Source organism: Camelina sativa, chromosome 9 (genome assembly GCF_000633955.1).
Source record: "Camelina sativa cultivar DH55 chromosome 9, Cs, whole genome shotgun sequence".
Taxonomy (NCBI): Eukaryota; Viridiplantae; Streptophyta; class Magnoliopsida; order Brassicales; family Brassicaceae; genus Camelina; species Camelina sativa.
The window spans coordinates 22395532-22412406 of record NC_025693.1 but is presented as its reverse complement, the minus strand read 5'-3'; the positions used below and the strand labels follow the sequence as shown (position 1 = coordinate 22412406).

The 16875-nt window shown below is 37.3% G+C and overlaps 4 protein-coding genes across 5 annotated transcripts in view; 3 read left to right on the top strand and 1 right to left on the bottom strand.

Moving 5' to 3' along the window:
- Positions 2316-4888, top strand: LOC104711780 (transcription factor GTE6). The gene is made up of 8 exons (XM_010428538.2): positions 2316-2621; positions 2872-3060; positions 3162-3239; positions 3670-3894; positions 3997-4095; positions 4175-4233; positions 4323-4473; positions 4554-4888. The coding sequence occupies exons 1-8, from the start codon at positions 2505-2507 to the stop codon at positions 4725-4727; spliced, it is 1092 nt and encodes a 363-aa protein (XP_010426840.1). The 5' UTR covers positions 2316-2504; the 3' UTR covers positions 4728-4888.
- Positions 4970-6915, top strand: LOC104711779 (general transcription factor IIF subunit 2-like). Its single transcript, XM_010428537.2, has 6 exons — positions 4970-5261; positions 5657-5765; positions 6013-6143; positions 6228-6296; positions 6380-6526; positions 6668-6915. Exons 1-6 carry the CDS (start codon positions 5046-5048, stop codon positions 6773-6775), a joined length of 780 nt encoding a protein of 259 aa, XP_010426839.1. The 5' UTR covers positions 4970-5045; the 3' UTR covers positions 6776-6915.
- On the top strand, positions 7328-10733 carry LOC104711778 (RNA pseudouridine synthase 5-like). Of its 2 annotated transcripts, XM_010428535.2 has the most exons (14): positions 7328-7497; positions 7579-7639; positions 7726-7753; positions 7838-7884; positions 7972-8062; positions 8318-8483; positions 8683-8767; positions 8889-8973; positions 9091-9166; positions 9289-9356; positions 9480-9549; positions 9932-10016; positions 10265-10361; positions 10494-10733. In XM_010428535.2, exons 1-14 carry the CDS (start codon positions 7395-7397, stop codon positions 10575-10577), a joined length of 1146 nt encoding a protein of 381 aa, XP_010426837.1. In that variant the 5' UTR covers positions 7328-7394; the 3' UTR covers positions 10578-10733. The 2 variants fall into 2 exon arrangements, with proteins under 2 accessions (XP_010426837.1, XP_010426838.1); XM_010428536.2 differs by lacking the exon at positions 10494-10733 and having other exon boundaries at positions 9480-9545; positions 10265-10356.
- LOC109124604 overlaps positions 10618-16875 on the bottom strand; it is a 9500-nt gene continuing 3242 nt past the window's right edge. The window contains exons 3-5 of the mRNA XM_010432966.2: positions 16587-16875; positions 15311-16384; positions 10618-13453 (exon numbers count right to left, since the gene is read on the bottom strand). Coding sequence (XP_010431268.1) covers positions 10923-13453; positions 15311-16384; positions 16587-16875 — 3894 coding nt within the window. The 3' untranslated portion in view covers positions 10618-10922. The remainder of the gene's footprint in view (positions 13454-15310; positions 16385-16586) is intronic.

Sequence of the window (16875 nt, the reverse complement as noted above, 5' to 3'; positions counted from 1 at the left end):
GCATACCAAGAAGACTGACACCTTAAGAAGATGAAAACCACAACTTTCAAATTAAATTATAGAGAGAGCAAGGTTTATCTACAATAATATTGGGTGGGGCACGTGTCTCATACTACTTAAACTTTCTAACTGTGTATTGACAATTATAGTCTCCTAGCTCATTTGGTAATAAGACCATCATTACCGGTAGTAACGATTAGCGTTACTCAAATTAATATATTTTAATTATTATTTTTAAATATTATTATATATTTAAATAATAAATCAATAAAAATAAAGCTAACCAATCACAAATTTCCATATCTTAGAGTAACGATTCTTCCGGTACCTGCCAAAGAAACGCTTCTTGCTTTATGATCTACTTTATTATTATTTTTTAATTTTTAATTAGAGTAACTCCAAGAGTAACGATGAGTGTTCATGCTCTAAGAAACACATTTAGGATTAAAAGGTTATGGGACTTGAAAGTGAGTGAACCATAAACAAAGATATGCATCCTAGGTTGTATTTGAGGAGACTGATCCGTGAGAGGGGGAGCGATCCAACCATAAGAGTCTTCGTCTTAGTTGTAGCTGGATTTCACAATGAAGTTTTGCCTCAGTTCTGATAGCTGAGGTGTGTATTCTGGAATTTCTCTCTTTCCAGATAGCATAGATCAAAGCATGAAACACTAGTTTACAAATTGAATTAAGTCTCCTGTTTGTGATGGGAGACTTATTCCAATTTAAAAAACTATCGAAAGTGCTTGGAGGGAGAAGTTGAAAGTGATCAAAGAATCGAGTCCAAAGATTNAATGTTCCCCATTCTGATCTGGATGTGCCAAGTTGGATGCTACCTTGATGCCTTGCCTTGTTTGGTTTCCCACACATGGCGCATGTCTTTTAATCATTTAAAAAAAAAAAGAATTTTTCGTTATAATTGAGTACATATTCAGTTGTACTATTTCCTTAAATAAAAATATGAGTTTCATTCATTTCTATTTATATTTTTAATTCTATTTTAACTTATAACAAATTTTAAATCATTATATTTAGTAGTAAAGATTACATTTGTATTTAAAACTATTGGTGAAATCCTTACCAAAAAAAAAAAACTATTGGTGAAATGAGTATTTTAGTAAGCATTTATATCTACTTTGTAATTCATTTCACATTTTAGACTTAAAATTTGTGTGATATATTAAGATATGTGAATTCAAATGATTAATTTTATATAAAAATTACATGTTTATTGTAATTTGTAACTGAGAAATTTGGGACTTTCTTAAAAATTTATTTATATATGTAAATTACTATATTTTAAAACAAAAAAAAACAATATTTTCAAATTTTTGATGATATTTTGGATCATATATCTCAGATATATTCGAAATAAAATATCACATTTATTTGATTATATATAATTTGTGTCCAATCCAAAATTGTATTCTGTATCCGCTACTGGACTTGATTAACCCAATTTATACGTTGATCTCCTCTTGGATTCCTCCATTTGGCTCAACAAGTTGTTTTACCGAACTCTGCTTCACCTTCATCGATCTTTGATTTTTCCATCTTTGCACTTGGATTCGTGTGTTTTTCTTTACTGGTTTCTTAATTTTGGTTGCTAGTTTAGAATACCGCGAAATGAGAAAAAACAAGTGATGAAAATAAAACCATATCCATTATATTTAAATATATAGAAGAGTGTCTTGAACATATAATTTAAAAAGAAATATTAATATTATAAAATAAGTGTCTGGACTCTGGAAGAATGTGAGTTTAAAAAGCTTTTTAATTGAATTTTCTATTGTGTTTTTAAGATATCTATCATATAATTAAGACTTCAATAATATTAATATTTTTTTTAATTAAAAATTATGTTAAAACTATGTTATATGGTCTAATAGATCAAATGATAGGACGAGACACTATTGCAACTTGACCAATTCAACCTGACCGAGTAAAAAACCCCGCATTATAAATACATGTACACATTATACGCACAAACAATTCACTTTAGTTTCCTCGTGCATGATTGTTGGAATGTTGGATTATTATTGAAGTTTTTTTTTTAAGTGTACTAATGTAAGCTAAATGTAGGGTTAAATAACTTGATTTAGGTGATATCTTTGGTGAAGAAAAAAAAACATTATAGATATAATTCTACAACTATAATAAAAAGAAATATTTACCAAATTTGAACCCAAGCACAAACAATAAAATAGAAATTTTCTTATACGAATCCCCACATTCAAGTTAAATTATGGGAATGCCCCTTTTATATTATTTTCTCTTAGACTCAGCGTTTGGAAAAATAATTTGTCGTTTTCCATCCAAAAAAACGACAGGTAGTCCACCAGCCTCCCTAGACCGCCACACGGCTCTTTCCTTTTGTACAGATACACAGTATCCACAACCATCATCATCATCATAATTCTCATAACTCCATAGCCATCATTCTTTGTTTCAATTTGTTCTCTTTTTTTCGGTGAATTTTATTTTTGTTGGTCGAGAAACCTGTAAATGGCAGACTCAGAGCCAGAGTTAGGTCATGCCGCCGGCGAAAATTCACAAGGTTTCACTGTTGACAACGAGTGCATCAGCAAGCGTGTCGACGAGGTTAAAGATTGGGTTGATTCGGTAATAAAAGCTCTTCTCCTTTTAATACGAGTTTTGATTCAAATTATATATAATTTTTTTTTGTCTTTAGGGTTTTTCCGATCCTGATTGTATTGATTCTGAATTTGGGTATCTTTTCGTGTTAGTTATGATTGCTTCTTATAAAATCCTATTAATTTGGTATGGAGATTTTGATTTTGGATGTGGTGGCGTAGTCATACTCATATAAAGTTAGATTCAATGGATGGTTTAATTTTGGTTGTGTTTGCAGCTTGCGGATAAACTGAAAGAGGTAGAGGATTTTTACACGAGCATTGGTGTCTCTGTCGGGAAAGATTCAGAAAAAGGGAGACATGTTGTTGGGATTAGGAAGATTCAACAAGAGGCTGCACGTAGAGATGCTGTTGCTGCTAAAAGAATGCAGGACCTCATGCGTCAATTTGGATCTATCTTCCGTCAGGTTTTTTTTTTTATAAAAAAATATCATCTTTTTTTTCACCTTGTGTCTTCTTCAGGAAGGGTTTCAATTCATTGGTTTGATTTTTTTTTTTTTTTTTTCAGATAACTCAGCATAAGTGTGCATGGCCATTTATGCAGCCTGTCAATGTTGAAGGTCTTGGTTTGCATGACTACTTTGAGGTCAGCTATTTCAGAATTTCCTTGTTGATTTTCTTCTTTTGGTATAACGTATAACTTTAAATGCTTGTTAGAGAGCCTACCAAAATTTCACCTTTTGATTCTTATTTTGGTAGAAGATATAATTCGACTTTACAGTTGAGTAAACAAACCTCGGAGCTACCAGAATTTCATCTTTATTTATTGTTCTGTTCTGATGATATAATTGCAATGTACATCTGACTAGATAGCTTTTGCCTATTAGAGTGATCAATGCAGGTTGAGCTTGCGAACACGTCTAATCAAAAGTACACTACTATGTTTTGCTCTGTAAATATGTTTTAAGGTTTTGTGTGTGTGTTTTCCTCGGTGTACATTCTAAGTTATCAGATTATCTTTTTTTTTTTTTTTCTGTGAGTGGATCTCCTTATAACATGTTTTCGTCTGATTGTAGATAATCGACAAGCCCATGGACTTCGGCACTATAAAGAATCAAATGGAGGGTAAGGATGGTACCGGGTACAAACATGTTATGCAAGTATATGCTGATATGCTGTTAGTGTTTGAGAATGCAATGAATTACAATGAAGAATCAAGTGATGTTTACAATATGGCGAAAAAGTTAATGGAAAAGTTTGAGGAGAAATGGGCACAGTTTCTTCCAAAAGTTCAAGAAGAGGTAGTAGTGTTATGTTATTATCTTTCACTCTATATTTTCTTCATGAAGCGTAGCACCAAGGTTTTTTAAAGTTAGCCAAGTTCTTAACATAATTGATTACAGGAGAAAATACGGGAGGAAGAAGCGAAGCAAGCAGCAGCGGAGGCGCTGCTAGTAAAAGAAGCATCTCATATCAAAACAACTAGAGACTTGTGCAATGAGGTTATTATTTTCAGATATTAGTGACCCTTTTGTATTTTTTTAACCTTCTTAACTAATAACCCGATATATTGCTGTCCAGATTTGCCATGCTGATGACGAGCTGGAGAAGCTAATGCGTAAAGTTGTGGAAAGATGCAGGTAGGCCTAAACACTCTTAAATTTGAACTTTTGGGGTCCTCTGGTCAATGTGTCATTTTTACTCAATACCGGTGAAACTATTTTAACAGGAAAATCACAACTGAGGAGAAGCGTAGTATTGGGTTAGCATTGTTAAAACTGTCTCCGGAAGATCTACAGAAAGTGTTGGCTATAGTTGCTCAAGCTGACCCGAGCTTCCAATCTAGAGCAGAAGAAGTCAATATTGAGATGGACGTACTGGTAAAAGTCTCTTACTAAAAAGCTACCGTCATTAGTGTTTTCTGGTTCGTTTTTTCTTAGCTAGTTTTCTTTGTATGCAGGACGAACCAACACTATGGAAGCTAAAGTTCTTTGTGAAGGTTGCGTTGGAGAATACAATAAAGAAGAAGAAAGAGGAAGAGACAAAGAATTTGATGCAGAAGAAAGAGGCTACAAACAAACGAACTGCGCCTAACAAGTTAGCTGAGAGGAAAACAAAGCGGCCACGCCAATGAATCCACAATTCCTCATGAGACCTCCTGAACTGGAAAATCTTCTATGAGATGAATCTCATTTGTATATACGTTTTTGTAGTAGTCTTTCTAAGTTCCTTGGGTTCTACTAACATTTGACGAATGCAAATTATAAAATAAAAGCTTTTGCCCTTTATTTATGATTCTATTTTGGTTTATTTTGACAAGCTTACAATATTACGTAAGAGAGATTAATTAACATAATAAAATGGGGAAAGCTGGCCTCAGGTTAAGTATATAAACAGCGCTTTGAATTCCTCTTGTCTCCATCGTCTCCTCTGTCTAAGAGAGTCTGAGAAAATGGAAGATGTTAAGGTAGAGTTTAAGGAGGTAAAGAAGATTGAGAATGAGGCTTTGGAAACGGGTTTGGCAGAGAGATCGATGTTGCTAATGAAAGCTCCTTCTCTCGTCGCTCGTTCTCTCCAATCTCTTCCTTTTCCTGATGATCCGTACCGTCCTGACGCTAAAGTCATCCTCTACCTCGATCTTATCGCTCACGAGGACGAAGAGACCAAAGTATATATGTTTTACGTCTTTGCGCATTTTTCTATCCTTTCTCTGCATGCGTATCTCGTTTTGTTGATTCTTTCTTCCTCCTCCTCAGCAATGGGAGTGATTCTCTCTCTATTTAGGGTTTTGTTGTACCATTTTTGGAAATTTCATCATTACATTCTCATTTTGATCAGAGGTCACTGAACATAGAATTCTCTGTAATTGGAGAATTGGGTTAAGTGTTACTAAAACCATTTCTGCTAATTAGAGATCTTTCTCTGTTGCCCCTCTAGATGCTTTCTTTGAGTCTCTGCAAATATGCTTTTGGGAATTTTTGAGTTTGCTTTATATGTGAACTTTCTTGTTAGTCAGTGAAGCTGTGTGTAAAAAAACATGTTACTCTTTGGGCTTTTTCACAGTTCGTTATGGAATTAGCTCGAGCTGAATCTGGAAACATGCCAAGGCGTTACACCTTAGATATGTCTAAAGATTTCGTCCCCATGAATGTTTTCTGTGAATCTTCAGATGGTAAGTAGAAACATTTCTCCACACACTGGTATTCTGAAATTATATTACAACGGTTTGGTTCTTTCTATGGCATGAATCTTGGGTTACGTTCGTTTCATAATTGGCATTAACATATCCTTGTTGTTGCCGTTACGATTATAAGATTTGGATCATTATGTGAAGAATTTAGCATTGGTCTGTTCATTTACACTCCAGAGGTGTTCCTGATTTTGTTTGACAGTTGTGTCTTTAACAATGTTCTTTTCAGGAAAGATGTCAGTAGAAGGGAAGACAAAGAACAAATTTGACATGAGGCCTCATAACGAGAACATTGAGAGCTATGGGAGATTGTGCCGTGAAAGAACAAACAAGTACATGGGCAAAAATAGACAGATCCAGGTTGTTGTAAAGATGTGTGTGAGTGACATTGAACAAACCTCCTCTGCATTTTTTCGATGCTCATGTTTCTGGTTTCTTGATCAGGTCATTGATAATGCCAGAGGAATGCATATGAGGCCAATGCCGGGAATGATCATCCCAACTGCGGCTCCTGTATTTATCTTTCCTCAATTGAAACACATACATTACTGTTTCTCAAGGATCTTGAATTTTTAAAAGTCATTCATTTGTATCAGGACAAGAAGAAAATCACAAACAGGACATCAGAGATGAAGAGAACAAGAAGGGACCGTAGAGAGATGGAGGAGGTCATGTTTAATCTCTTCGAAAGACAATCAAATTGGACTCTGAGGCAGCTTATTCAGGAAACTGACCAACCTGAGGTAAGCAGAAAGATATTATTACAGAATTTTTTGTATAGTGCTTGATTGAGAGTTTTGGAAGGAGAAATAAGAAACAAATACCAAAACAATCAAAGTTTCTGTTGCTTGTGAGTAATGGTATGGAATGTGGATTTGGCGTAGCAATTCCTGAAAGACTTGCTGAGAGATCTTTGCATATACAACAACAAAGGGAGCAACCAAGGAACGTATGAGCTGAAGCCTGAGTACAAGAAAGCCACACAGGAGTAGGTTTGGTCAAAAAGGGTTTCAGGTTTTGGATAATAATTAAACTAAGCAATATCTGATTTTCTAGTAAAGGTTAAGCTTAGTTAGCTACATTATTTGTAACTGCTCTTCATGACTATAACAAGAAATGAAGATTCATTCAATACTATGCCTTAAATCTTCACAAAATATTTTCTAGTCATGTTTTGTAAAGTAACCCAGGTTCCAAGCTCATAAATCCTAAAGTTGTGGCTTTACCTGTGCTTTAAGAAATTTTTTACCAACAAAGTAAAAAGATTATATGAAGAATTGTTGGATTCGAGAACTATCTAACCAAAACATTTAACAATTGTCCTACTTTTTTACAAAAGAAAAATTCATAAGTAAACAAGGTTAAACAAAAAAAACTCTTGAAAATTGGTTTTATCAAAAGATTTGAATAACCGAGTTTGGTATGGGCTTCATTAACAAAAACTTGAAACTTTGATAATTAGGTTAAGATTGGTCTATTTCGGTTTGGTTCAATAAATTATACCTCAACTTTTGGGTTTTGATTTGGTTTGATTTACTCGACGACTTTAAAAAAAAAGTTAATGTAAAAACAAATCAAAACAAAAATCTCCCACCGGTGGTCCCGGTTAAGATGTCGCCGCCGCCGTCGCCGTCGCAGCAACGTATCGGATTGCCATGGCCCGAGCTCAACGATGGATTGGAATACAAGGACATCGTCTCATCTTCTGAGTCAGGTCTGCCAACTATTATTTCTTCAGGATACAAAAAGTTTTGGTTATTTGTTTTAAAATTGTGGAATTTTTTTTTGTATACAGAGTTAACGACGGTGTCAGAATTCTACTTCACCAAATACAAGAGCTCAGCTCCATTGCTAGGGTTCTAATCTTCTTCCCCTACTCTTCGTCTACTATATCGTTTTCACGTTTCATTCTTTTAAATTCTTTTTTGATTTTTTTTTTCAGGTGGATTCAACGAATTCAAAACGGACAGGTTTGTTCTTTTATAACACATTTTTGTCACGCTTGTTTCTGGAGAATTTGTGATTTTTATTTCTTGTGTGAAACGTTTTTGCAGATACAAATTGATGGGGAAGTTGTGAAAGATCCAAACACAGTTCTTAAGTTCAGTTTTACCACATTGATTTGAACATTTACAAATTGTTTAGCTTTTGTAAAGTTGTTTCATCTTTTTTTTTGTTTCTGTCTCAGGAGTGGTTCCAAGTTAGTTTACCATAGGCTTCCTTGGAAGGAACCTGACACGCCATACTCGTTAGATATTTTGTATGAAGACGATGATTTGGTAACCTCCTTGCTCTGAACAAAACATAGACAAATCTTGTCATGTTGTTTGCTGCTATATATATACAAGTAATGTACCAATTCAGCTTCCTGTTTGCTTTTTCTTTTGGTGTGCATTTAGGATTTTGCTCTTAACTAATGGTATCTTTCAGTGTTGATTGGAAGTTCCAAATTAAATTTGGTATTGTAATGATATCATTTTGCTCTCAACTTACAGTGTTGTGTGTGTATATTTGGTGGATTTCATATGATGCAGATCGCTTTGAACAAGCCTTCTGGACTTCAAGTATTGCCAGGAGGACTTTTCCAGCAACGGACTTTGTTGACGCAGTTGCAGTGGTGGTTTGGTCAAAAAGATTCTTCCACCGGTGCATGTGAATTACACCCTGTTCCTGTACATCGACTAGGTAGAGGAACATCAGGTTAGTGTATAGACTATTTCATTTGACCAACTAAGATGCTAGTATTCTCTGCACCTTCATAATTTTTGCACTCTTTCACTAGATTTCTCAGTAGACATGGCGAATGCATCTCTACATTGATATCTTTCTATTAGAAATTTGAAAAGATATGTTGCTTTCAATGACTTCATTTGTTTGAGTGGATGGATTCTTTTTTCAGGTATACTTCTCTGCGCAAAGACAAAGCTTGCAAAAACGAAACTGGCAGCTTATTTTGCTGAGGGAACATCTCTTGTCGGGTCCGGGTAAGTTCAAACATTATATCTGGCTTACTTTTTGTCCCAGCTCATTCTTGAAAGATTCTTGGTCTTATATGTATACTTTTCTCACTACGTTCTCAGGAACTAATTTTATTTATTCTTACAGTAACTTGGATCAAAATTGTGGAACCGGAAGAAAACTTACAAAGATATATCGAGCACTGGCAGATGGTATAATTGAAGAAGATGAGGCAAGGCCATATTATTGTTTGTGCTGAGAATTCATTTTCAAATGCTATGAATATATACCTAAATATGCATCGAAATAGCGTCAGTGGACATGATCCTTCTTTATTTACATTTTGAAGGTAGTTATCCAACAGCCTATTGGAGTGGTTCGATATCCTGGGGTCGCAAAAGGATTATATGTTGCTTTTCCGGAAGGTTAGATCTACTATCTTCTACCATTAGCTAGAGTAACAGAATAATCCACACTAATTATGATTTGTTCTCACTATATAGCGCTTTTTGTTTTTTACCTGCTTTTTTTTTTTTGTTTTCGTCAGGCAAACCTGCTTTCAGCAAATTAGCTGTTCTGGCTCGGGACAGGCAAAACAATTGCACGCTAGTTAAGGTTTTCGTCTGTTCTATCTTATTTGTAATGTCATATGTCACAGAAGGATAATGCAGAAAGCGTATGAGATAGTAAAAACCAAAACGAAGTTCTTCACAATCACCTGTTTTTATGCCAAAACAGGTAGAGATACAATCTGGAAGACCACATCAGATCCGGATTCATCTTGCATACATTGGACATCCCTTGGTAGGTAAAAACTTCTGTTTCCTTCTGGTCTGCCACACGTTTTGAGCTGGTATTTTGTGTGGTTTGTGGATATATAGTCAGTCCCTCGTTATAAACAACAAATATTTTCTTGCAGCTTAGTTATTTATCAACTTGGCAGTTGTGGAACACAACTGAATAGAAAGGGTTGGAATCATGTTTTGGTACATAAAAAGGCCTTACTCCCCCTTGATGATTCAACAAGTTATAATTGTGAGCTATATACATATAGTTACAGTCTAGGACATGAGTTGCTTATTGCATAGTCTAGGAAGACTTTTGCTACACATAATGTTAATAGGATATCAGTGTAAGTCAGCAAACATGAACCTTAGAAACAGGTAGCTTACGTTCTGATCAAAGTGCAGGGGACCCTCTTTATGTTGCGGGCGGACGACCAAAGTGCTTTGAAACAGATCTTGTAGATGATGCTGCGGGCTTTGCCGAAGATGGGTACGAACTCGGATCACTTTTCTTCCTACTTATATTTACCAATACGTTTTCTATATTCCTTAAGCTGTGAATCCTCGGAAATCAAACAATATCCAAGCTAAGAAATGTAGTACAATGTAATCTTATAGGTAGTTAAGTAGTCTCATGTGGAGTGTAGATTGGTCTGTAAACTAGATGCGATAATCTGTTGTGACAAGTGTCGTAATAATATTGAATTAATAAATGCACTATGGCTGAGTATATTGCAGGGGATACAGAAGGCCAAATCAGCCTGTTCCTGGGGATTGTGGATATCATCTGCATGCTCATCAAGTGGAGCTACTTAACCTGTTGAACACTAATAAGGTAACTCATCGAGATCATTCTTAAGCCTCAGTGGTCTATTAGTGTGTTTCCAAAAGTTGACAAGCTTTTTTTCAGATCTCTCAGTCCTTATATATAAACCATCCGATTGTTCATGTCCTTACCATTCTGCAGGTAGTAAAACTTGTAGCTCCACTACCAACAATTCTCCGAACAAGCTCCGAGGCACAAGAAAAAAGTCTACCTCCTGCAAGTTAAGTTGAATTAATCTTTCACTGTACAACATTAGACATGCTTGTTCATCAAGTGTTATCCTTCTTGAAAAACATACAGAGAGCTTCAAACATACAGAGAGCTAAGCTTAGCTCTTAGCTCACTCTGTTATTATCAGCAATATTACAAATACAAACATCAGCTGTGAATTTTTCTGCAGGCACCTAACTTAAGCTTAACGAAAAGAAAAACAAAAATGCCTATATTAACTGACATTCTAAATTTAAAAAAAAAAGATGTTAAAAGAGATATAATACAGATAGGATGGACAAACAAAGAATATGCCAATCCTCCAAAACAAACTAATCATGACCCTAAGAAGCTTTTAAATCACGTGGCTGCCTCTGCTACACCATTTACCCCTCCTATGTTACCTCCATCCTTTGCACTTGAGGCCTCTGCTCTATCTTCGTTAAGCTTCCCAAAGCTCAAAATTCCACCACCATTAACATCCAGCCGAATCTCTTTACCAACTTGCTGCTTAAGATGCGAGGAAAATGCTTCAGGGCAACTTGCAAGCAACTTGGCTGACTCTGGCAAAGATGTGAGCCCGGTTTGAATTCTGTTGCCATCCCAAAAACCGTAGCTCGTAATAGGAACATTCTGAAGGTGTTGCTGATTAATGCAATGGTGTCTTGTATCATGGTCTCTGCTCAAGGTTGATGATGACCTGACACTTCCACAAGGATTGTGTTTTTGTTTTATTCCATTCTCATCAGCAGTAAGTACTGTACCAAACAGCTTCACATCACCATTCTTATCGAGTCTCTCAGTATCAGACAAACTAAACGAATGGCTCCTGCTATGACCAGATCTGCCCTCTTTATGGGATACTGCCAGAGGATTAGGAGCTGAACTAGTACACTTGATGAGTGAGAAACCTTCACATGTACGTTGGGCTTTCACAATCAAATCAGATTTTGACCTACTTATCCTGCTCGGATCTTGGATGACTGATCTCTGGGGAATTTGACAAGATTCCGCATAGTTTGCATTTAGATGACCATTCTGCTCAGGATTTACATGTCCTATCACCTGAAGTTGCCGATCGAATTCCAGATTGTCCTTGGAAGACTGCCACCCCAAGTCATGTGTTTCGACAGCTTGTCCAACAAGAGAATGCCCAGATTTTCCCTCTGTATGGCAATTTGGATTTCCTCGTGGTACACTGACACCTATAGGGTTTTCTGTACACACCTCAATCGGAACATGGTGCAGACACTCAGGGTACTTGAAACCTGAAGGTGCACTTTCAGGTTCAAGGCCAGAATTTCTGGTTCTGTTTGCAGCTTGCATCACTCCATCCTGATTCTTTGAACTAAGTTTAGGGATTGCAGAACCTTGATCTCCTGAGCTTTCTGCAGGGGTTTCCACAATAACATTGGAAAGAACACTTAGGCCACAATACAATGGCTCAGAATATACAGCAACAGATGTTAACACTCCTTCATCAATTTCCATTGACAGTAGGTCATTGCTCTTGCTTTTCCCGGCAGCCTGAGACTGGCTCTCAACAGTATTAATGTCTACCAAATCTCTGCAAGATTCTGAAATTAGACCCGGTAAACCACCATTGATATATGCATTGTTCACGGGATTACTACCGTCTTGCATATATGTCAACCCATTCTCTTGCTCTGATCTACTAAGGTCGGCTTTCACATTTGCAGAGCCTGAATGATTAGCACCATCCTGATTCATATTAAAAGGTGATGTAGGAGAATTCATATCCATCTTTGTGCATATGCCAGAGTTACTCTCTATAGGACAAGGATCTTCCAAATCGCTTCCACCACCCTCATTGCCATTATCAACACTTACAGATGTGCTTACATTTCCAGATCCAGACTGTATAAATTCCAACCCAAGACATTTCCGAACTTTGCTAAAAAAAACCCTACACTGATCCGGAGACCTTGATCCGACATACCTCGATATTGAAGCAAAATTCTTGCCAAATAACGAAAACCCCTGTATAAAGGCAGACCTCTCATCATCTGTCCAATGAATAGGACCCGTTTCCCCACAGCTCTCTTCCGAACATGAGTCATCTTCTTCATTGCTGTTCTCATTATGTAGAGTATGAGATATCCGAGGTTTCTTCACAACAGGGTTAAACTTCAGATGATCCATACACCTCTCTCTCGAGCTCACGGAAGTCCTTAAACAAGAATTTATTTGCTCTGATGACAAAGGACCAACAGCTAAAACATCTGCACCAACAGTTCTCTTACGAGGGAAATCAAAACTGTAGGAGCAACCTTCAGAGTTATTTCCATCGTGCTGCAATGAATTAGAACTGCTGCAACCTCTAAGGGTGATCCTTTTGGAAGTGATCGGCCTTGTTGGTGCAACCTTTCCCGCGTTTGCTGCTACAACGGAGACAGCCCCTAAAATTTCAAGAGAGGCAGACCCCATTTCACGTTTCCACTTTTTCCGTGGCGCCAACATGTAGGTATGCTTCCCTTCCTTACCATAAGCACGCTGCTTCTTTATTTTCCCAAAACAATCAGACTTGTGATTTTTGTAGTAGTAATCAACACAGTCCGCAGTTGTCTTTTGGCTAAGATATGAAGCAATCTTCTTGAAATCCTTCCCATGCGATGCTAGCATTTTGAGAAATATCTCTTTCTCCTCTGAGGTCCAAGGATTAATCATTGTTCTTTCCTTCTCAACGTCACATGGATCTTCAACCAGTCCATTGCTAGAGATAAACCTCGAAATCACCCTCTCTTTCTCATCCAAAATCATAGCAGGCATTCTCAAAATGTCTCTAATAGGCTTTAGATGGGTACCCGGAAGTAGCTTTTCCATATAACTTACAAGTTCAGTTGTGGGGACTACACTATCCCTTCTTGGAGCTGCACATGTAGAGTAAAACAGTTATTAGCTTCAAAATTTGATGAAAAAAAAAGACATCAAATTTGATCATTATCCCAAATTGTAGATTGTTTCTCTCAGAAATTCACGCCCTTGACAAATCACACATTTCAAGTCCTACAACTAAGTCAGTATTTACCTCAGGAAAAGCGAGAAAAATTAAACAGAATTAAATGCTCTACAGAAGGACATACCAAGACTGACACCTTACTATGACTATATAAAAGACAAACCACAAAAAGCATAAAGTACCAGAGTAGATAGAAGAGAGAAAAAGAGATTTGAAAACTTTACCTGAAGAAGAGAACCTCAGGCGTACAGGTTGGGGAAGCTTCAGATATCCTCCATTTTTTGCATTCGGATATAGTTCTGTTTTTTTGCTAGACTTTGATTGGTACTTTGTTGACGCTAGCTGATGCAAATCTTTCTTCCATGAGAGTTGAAACGCTTTAAACTGAAGGAGCAAAATTTTCTCCCGAGCTCGCAAAAGCTCTACCCTATCTGCAATTTTTTCTTTGACATGAGAATCAAACTGCGTATGACATATGCTAGGGAATCTTGAGTCATCAAACGAACAGAAATTTCTTGGAAGCAATTCATTGAATACTCCAGAAGATTCACAGGCATATTTCTTATTGGAAGAATACAACGTAGCACAGAGTAAGTCCACATTGGAGGCCATGCTATCATCAGCAGCCGAGAGCTCAATAGTTTCCGGATTGACAAAAGCAGGTGTGTTAATCTCTTTGGAAGAACCAGCTGCCTTCATAGACGGCATTGGCAGTAAATCTTCATTGCTTTCGACAGTGGCAAAAGACTGGGATAGGGATTTAACTTCTCCAGGATTATCTTCAAAAACATCAGGAACCTTGGCTAAACCGGACTGATGAACAGGAGATCTCACCAGTGATTCAGCAACAGAGGGAGCTGCTACCTTAGGACCTAAAATACAAGAAGCTTCCTTCTCCTTGGGCACATTTGCATCTCCCTCACAAAAGTGTGAACTGGGTCCAACANACCTTTCCCGCGTTTGCTGCTACAACGGAGACAGCCCCTAAAATTTCAAGAGAGGCAGACCCCATTTCACGTTTCCACTTTTTCCGTGGCGCCAACATGTAGGTATGCTTCCCTTCCTTACCATAAGCACGCTGCTTCTTTATTTTCCCAAAACAATCAGACTTGTGATTTTTGTAGTAGTAATCAACACAGTCCGCAGTTGTCTTTTGGCTAAGATATGAAGCAATCTTCTTGAAATCCTTCCCATGCGATGCTAGCATTTTGAGAAATATCTCTTTCTCCTCTGAGGTCCAAGGATTAATCATTGTTCTTTCCTTCTCAACGTCACATGGATCTTCAACCAGTCCATTGCTAGAGATAAACCTCGACATCACCCTCTCTTTCTCATCCAAAATCATAGCAGGCATTCTCAAAATGTCTCTAATAGGCTTTAGATGGGTACCCGGAAGTAGCTTTTCCATATAACTTACAAGTTCAGTTGTGGGGACTACACTATCCCTTCTTGGAGCTGCACATGTAGAGTAAAACAGTTATTAGCTTCAAAATTTGATGAAAAAAAAAGACATCAAATTTGATCATTATCCCAAATTGTAGATTGTTTCTCTCAGAAATTCACGCCCTTGACAAATCACACATTTCAAGTCCTACAACTAAGTCAGTATTTACCTCAGGAAAAGCGAGAAAAATTAAACAGAATTAAATGCTCTACAGAAGGACATACCAAGACTGACACCTTACTATGACTATATAAAAGACAAACCACAAAAAGCATAAAGTACCAGAGTAGATAGAAGAGAGAAAAAGAGATTTGAAAACTTTACCTGAAGAAGAGAACCTCAGGCGTACAGGTTGGGGAAGCTTCAGATATCCTCCATTTTTTGCATTCGGATATAGTTCTGTTTTTTTGCTAGACTTTGATTGGTACTTTGTTGACGCTAGCTGATGCAAATCTTTCTTCCATGAGAGCTGAAACGCTTTAAACTGAAGGAGCAAAATTTTCTCCCGAGCTCGCAAAAGCTCTACCCTATCTGCAATTTTTTCTTTGACATGAGAATCAAACTGCGTATGACATATGCTAGGGAATCTTGAGTCATCAAACGAACAGAAATTTCTTGGAAGCAATTCATTGAATACTCCAGAAGATTCACAGGCATATTTCTTATTGGAAGAATACAACGTAGCACAGAGTAAGTCCTCATTGGAGGCCATGCTATCAGCAGCAGCAGAGAGCTCAATAGTTTCCTGACTGACAAAAGCAGGTGTGTTAATCTCTTTGGAAGAAGCAGCTGCCTTCATAGACGTCATGGGCAGTAAATCTTCATTGCTTTCGACAGTGGCAAAAGATTGGGATAGGGATTTAACTTCTCCAGGATTATCTTCAAAAACATCCACAGGAACCTTGGCTAAACCGGACTGATGAACAGGAGATCTCACCAGTGTTTCAGCAACACAGGGAGCTGCTACCTTAGGACCTAAAATACAAGAAGCTTCCTTCTCCTTGGGCACATTTGCATCTCCCTCACAAAAGTGTGAACTGGGTCCAACAACATGGCAGTGTCTTTCACCTTCAAGCTTTAGTGCCCTATGTTTGTTTTCAAGGAGATCAATTTCCGATTCAGTCATCTCCACAGCTTTCAAAATTTCACTTTTCCAGGAAAGTAATCTGTTCATTGATGTCAATTGGACAGAACTGGAATCCCCTGTACCAGGATCATCAGTGCAAAGCAACTCATTGAGCAAACAGCCAAAACGTTCCATTAAGATGTTATCGAGCTCCTCTATATTGATTGGAAATTGTTCAAGGTGAAAACTAGACACGGGACTAGGTGAACGGCACATGTCACTGACATCACAACCAGCTATAGCCGCCTTCGCAGATGATTTATCTGCAAACCCTGGAGACACACACAAAAACAAAAGTAAGTTACATTGTCCCCTGGAGAAGATATGGAGTGAATGTATAAAAAAACAAGTGGAAAAAACATGGTAGAAAGAGAAAGGGAAATCAGTGTCTACAGGAACAGATACATGATGGAAGAACTCCAAGTAAAGTTGAGAATAGCATGCAGAGGGAAACATTAACAAACTGTAGCATACCTGGTGATGAACTGCAAGCTACAGAGGATGGAGTTGTAGGGGAACCATAATCTGGAACAGTGGCTGCGGTAGGACTTTTATCAGCAATACTTTTGTTCAAAGAATGCAGTTCCTCTGAACCGTTCTCCAACAATGTTGTTCCATCTTCATTTGTGTTAACATCAACTCTCTTTTTCTCATATTTTGCAAGGCCCTCACCCCACCCGAGACGTTGTTTCTTTCTAGAACTCATCTCCTCAGAAAGATGAGTAGTTGTGGCACAGGCAGTAGCATCTCCTGAAGAAGATTG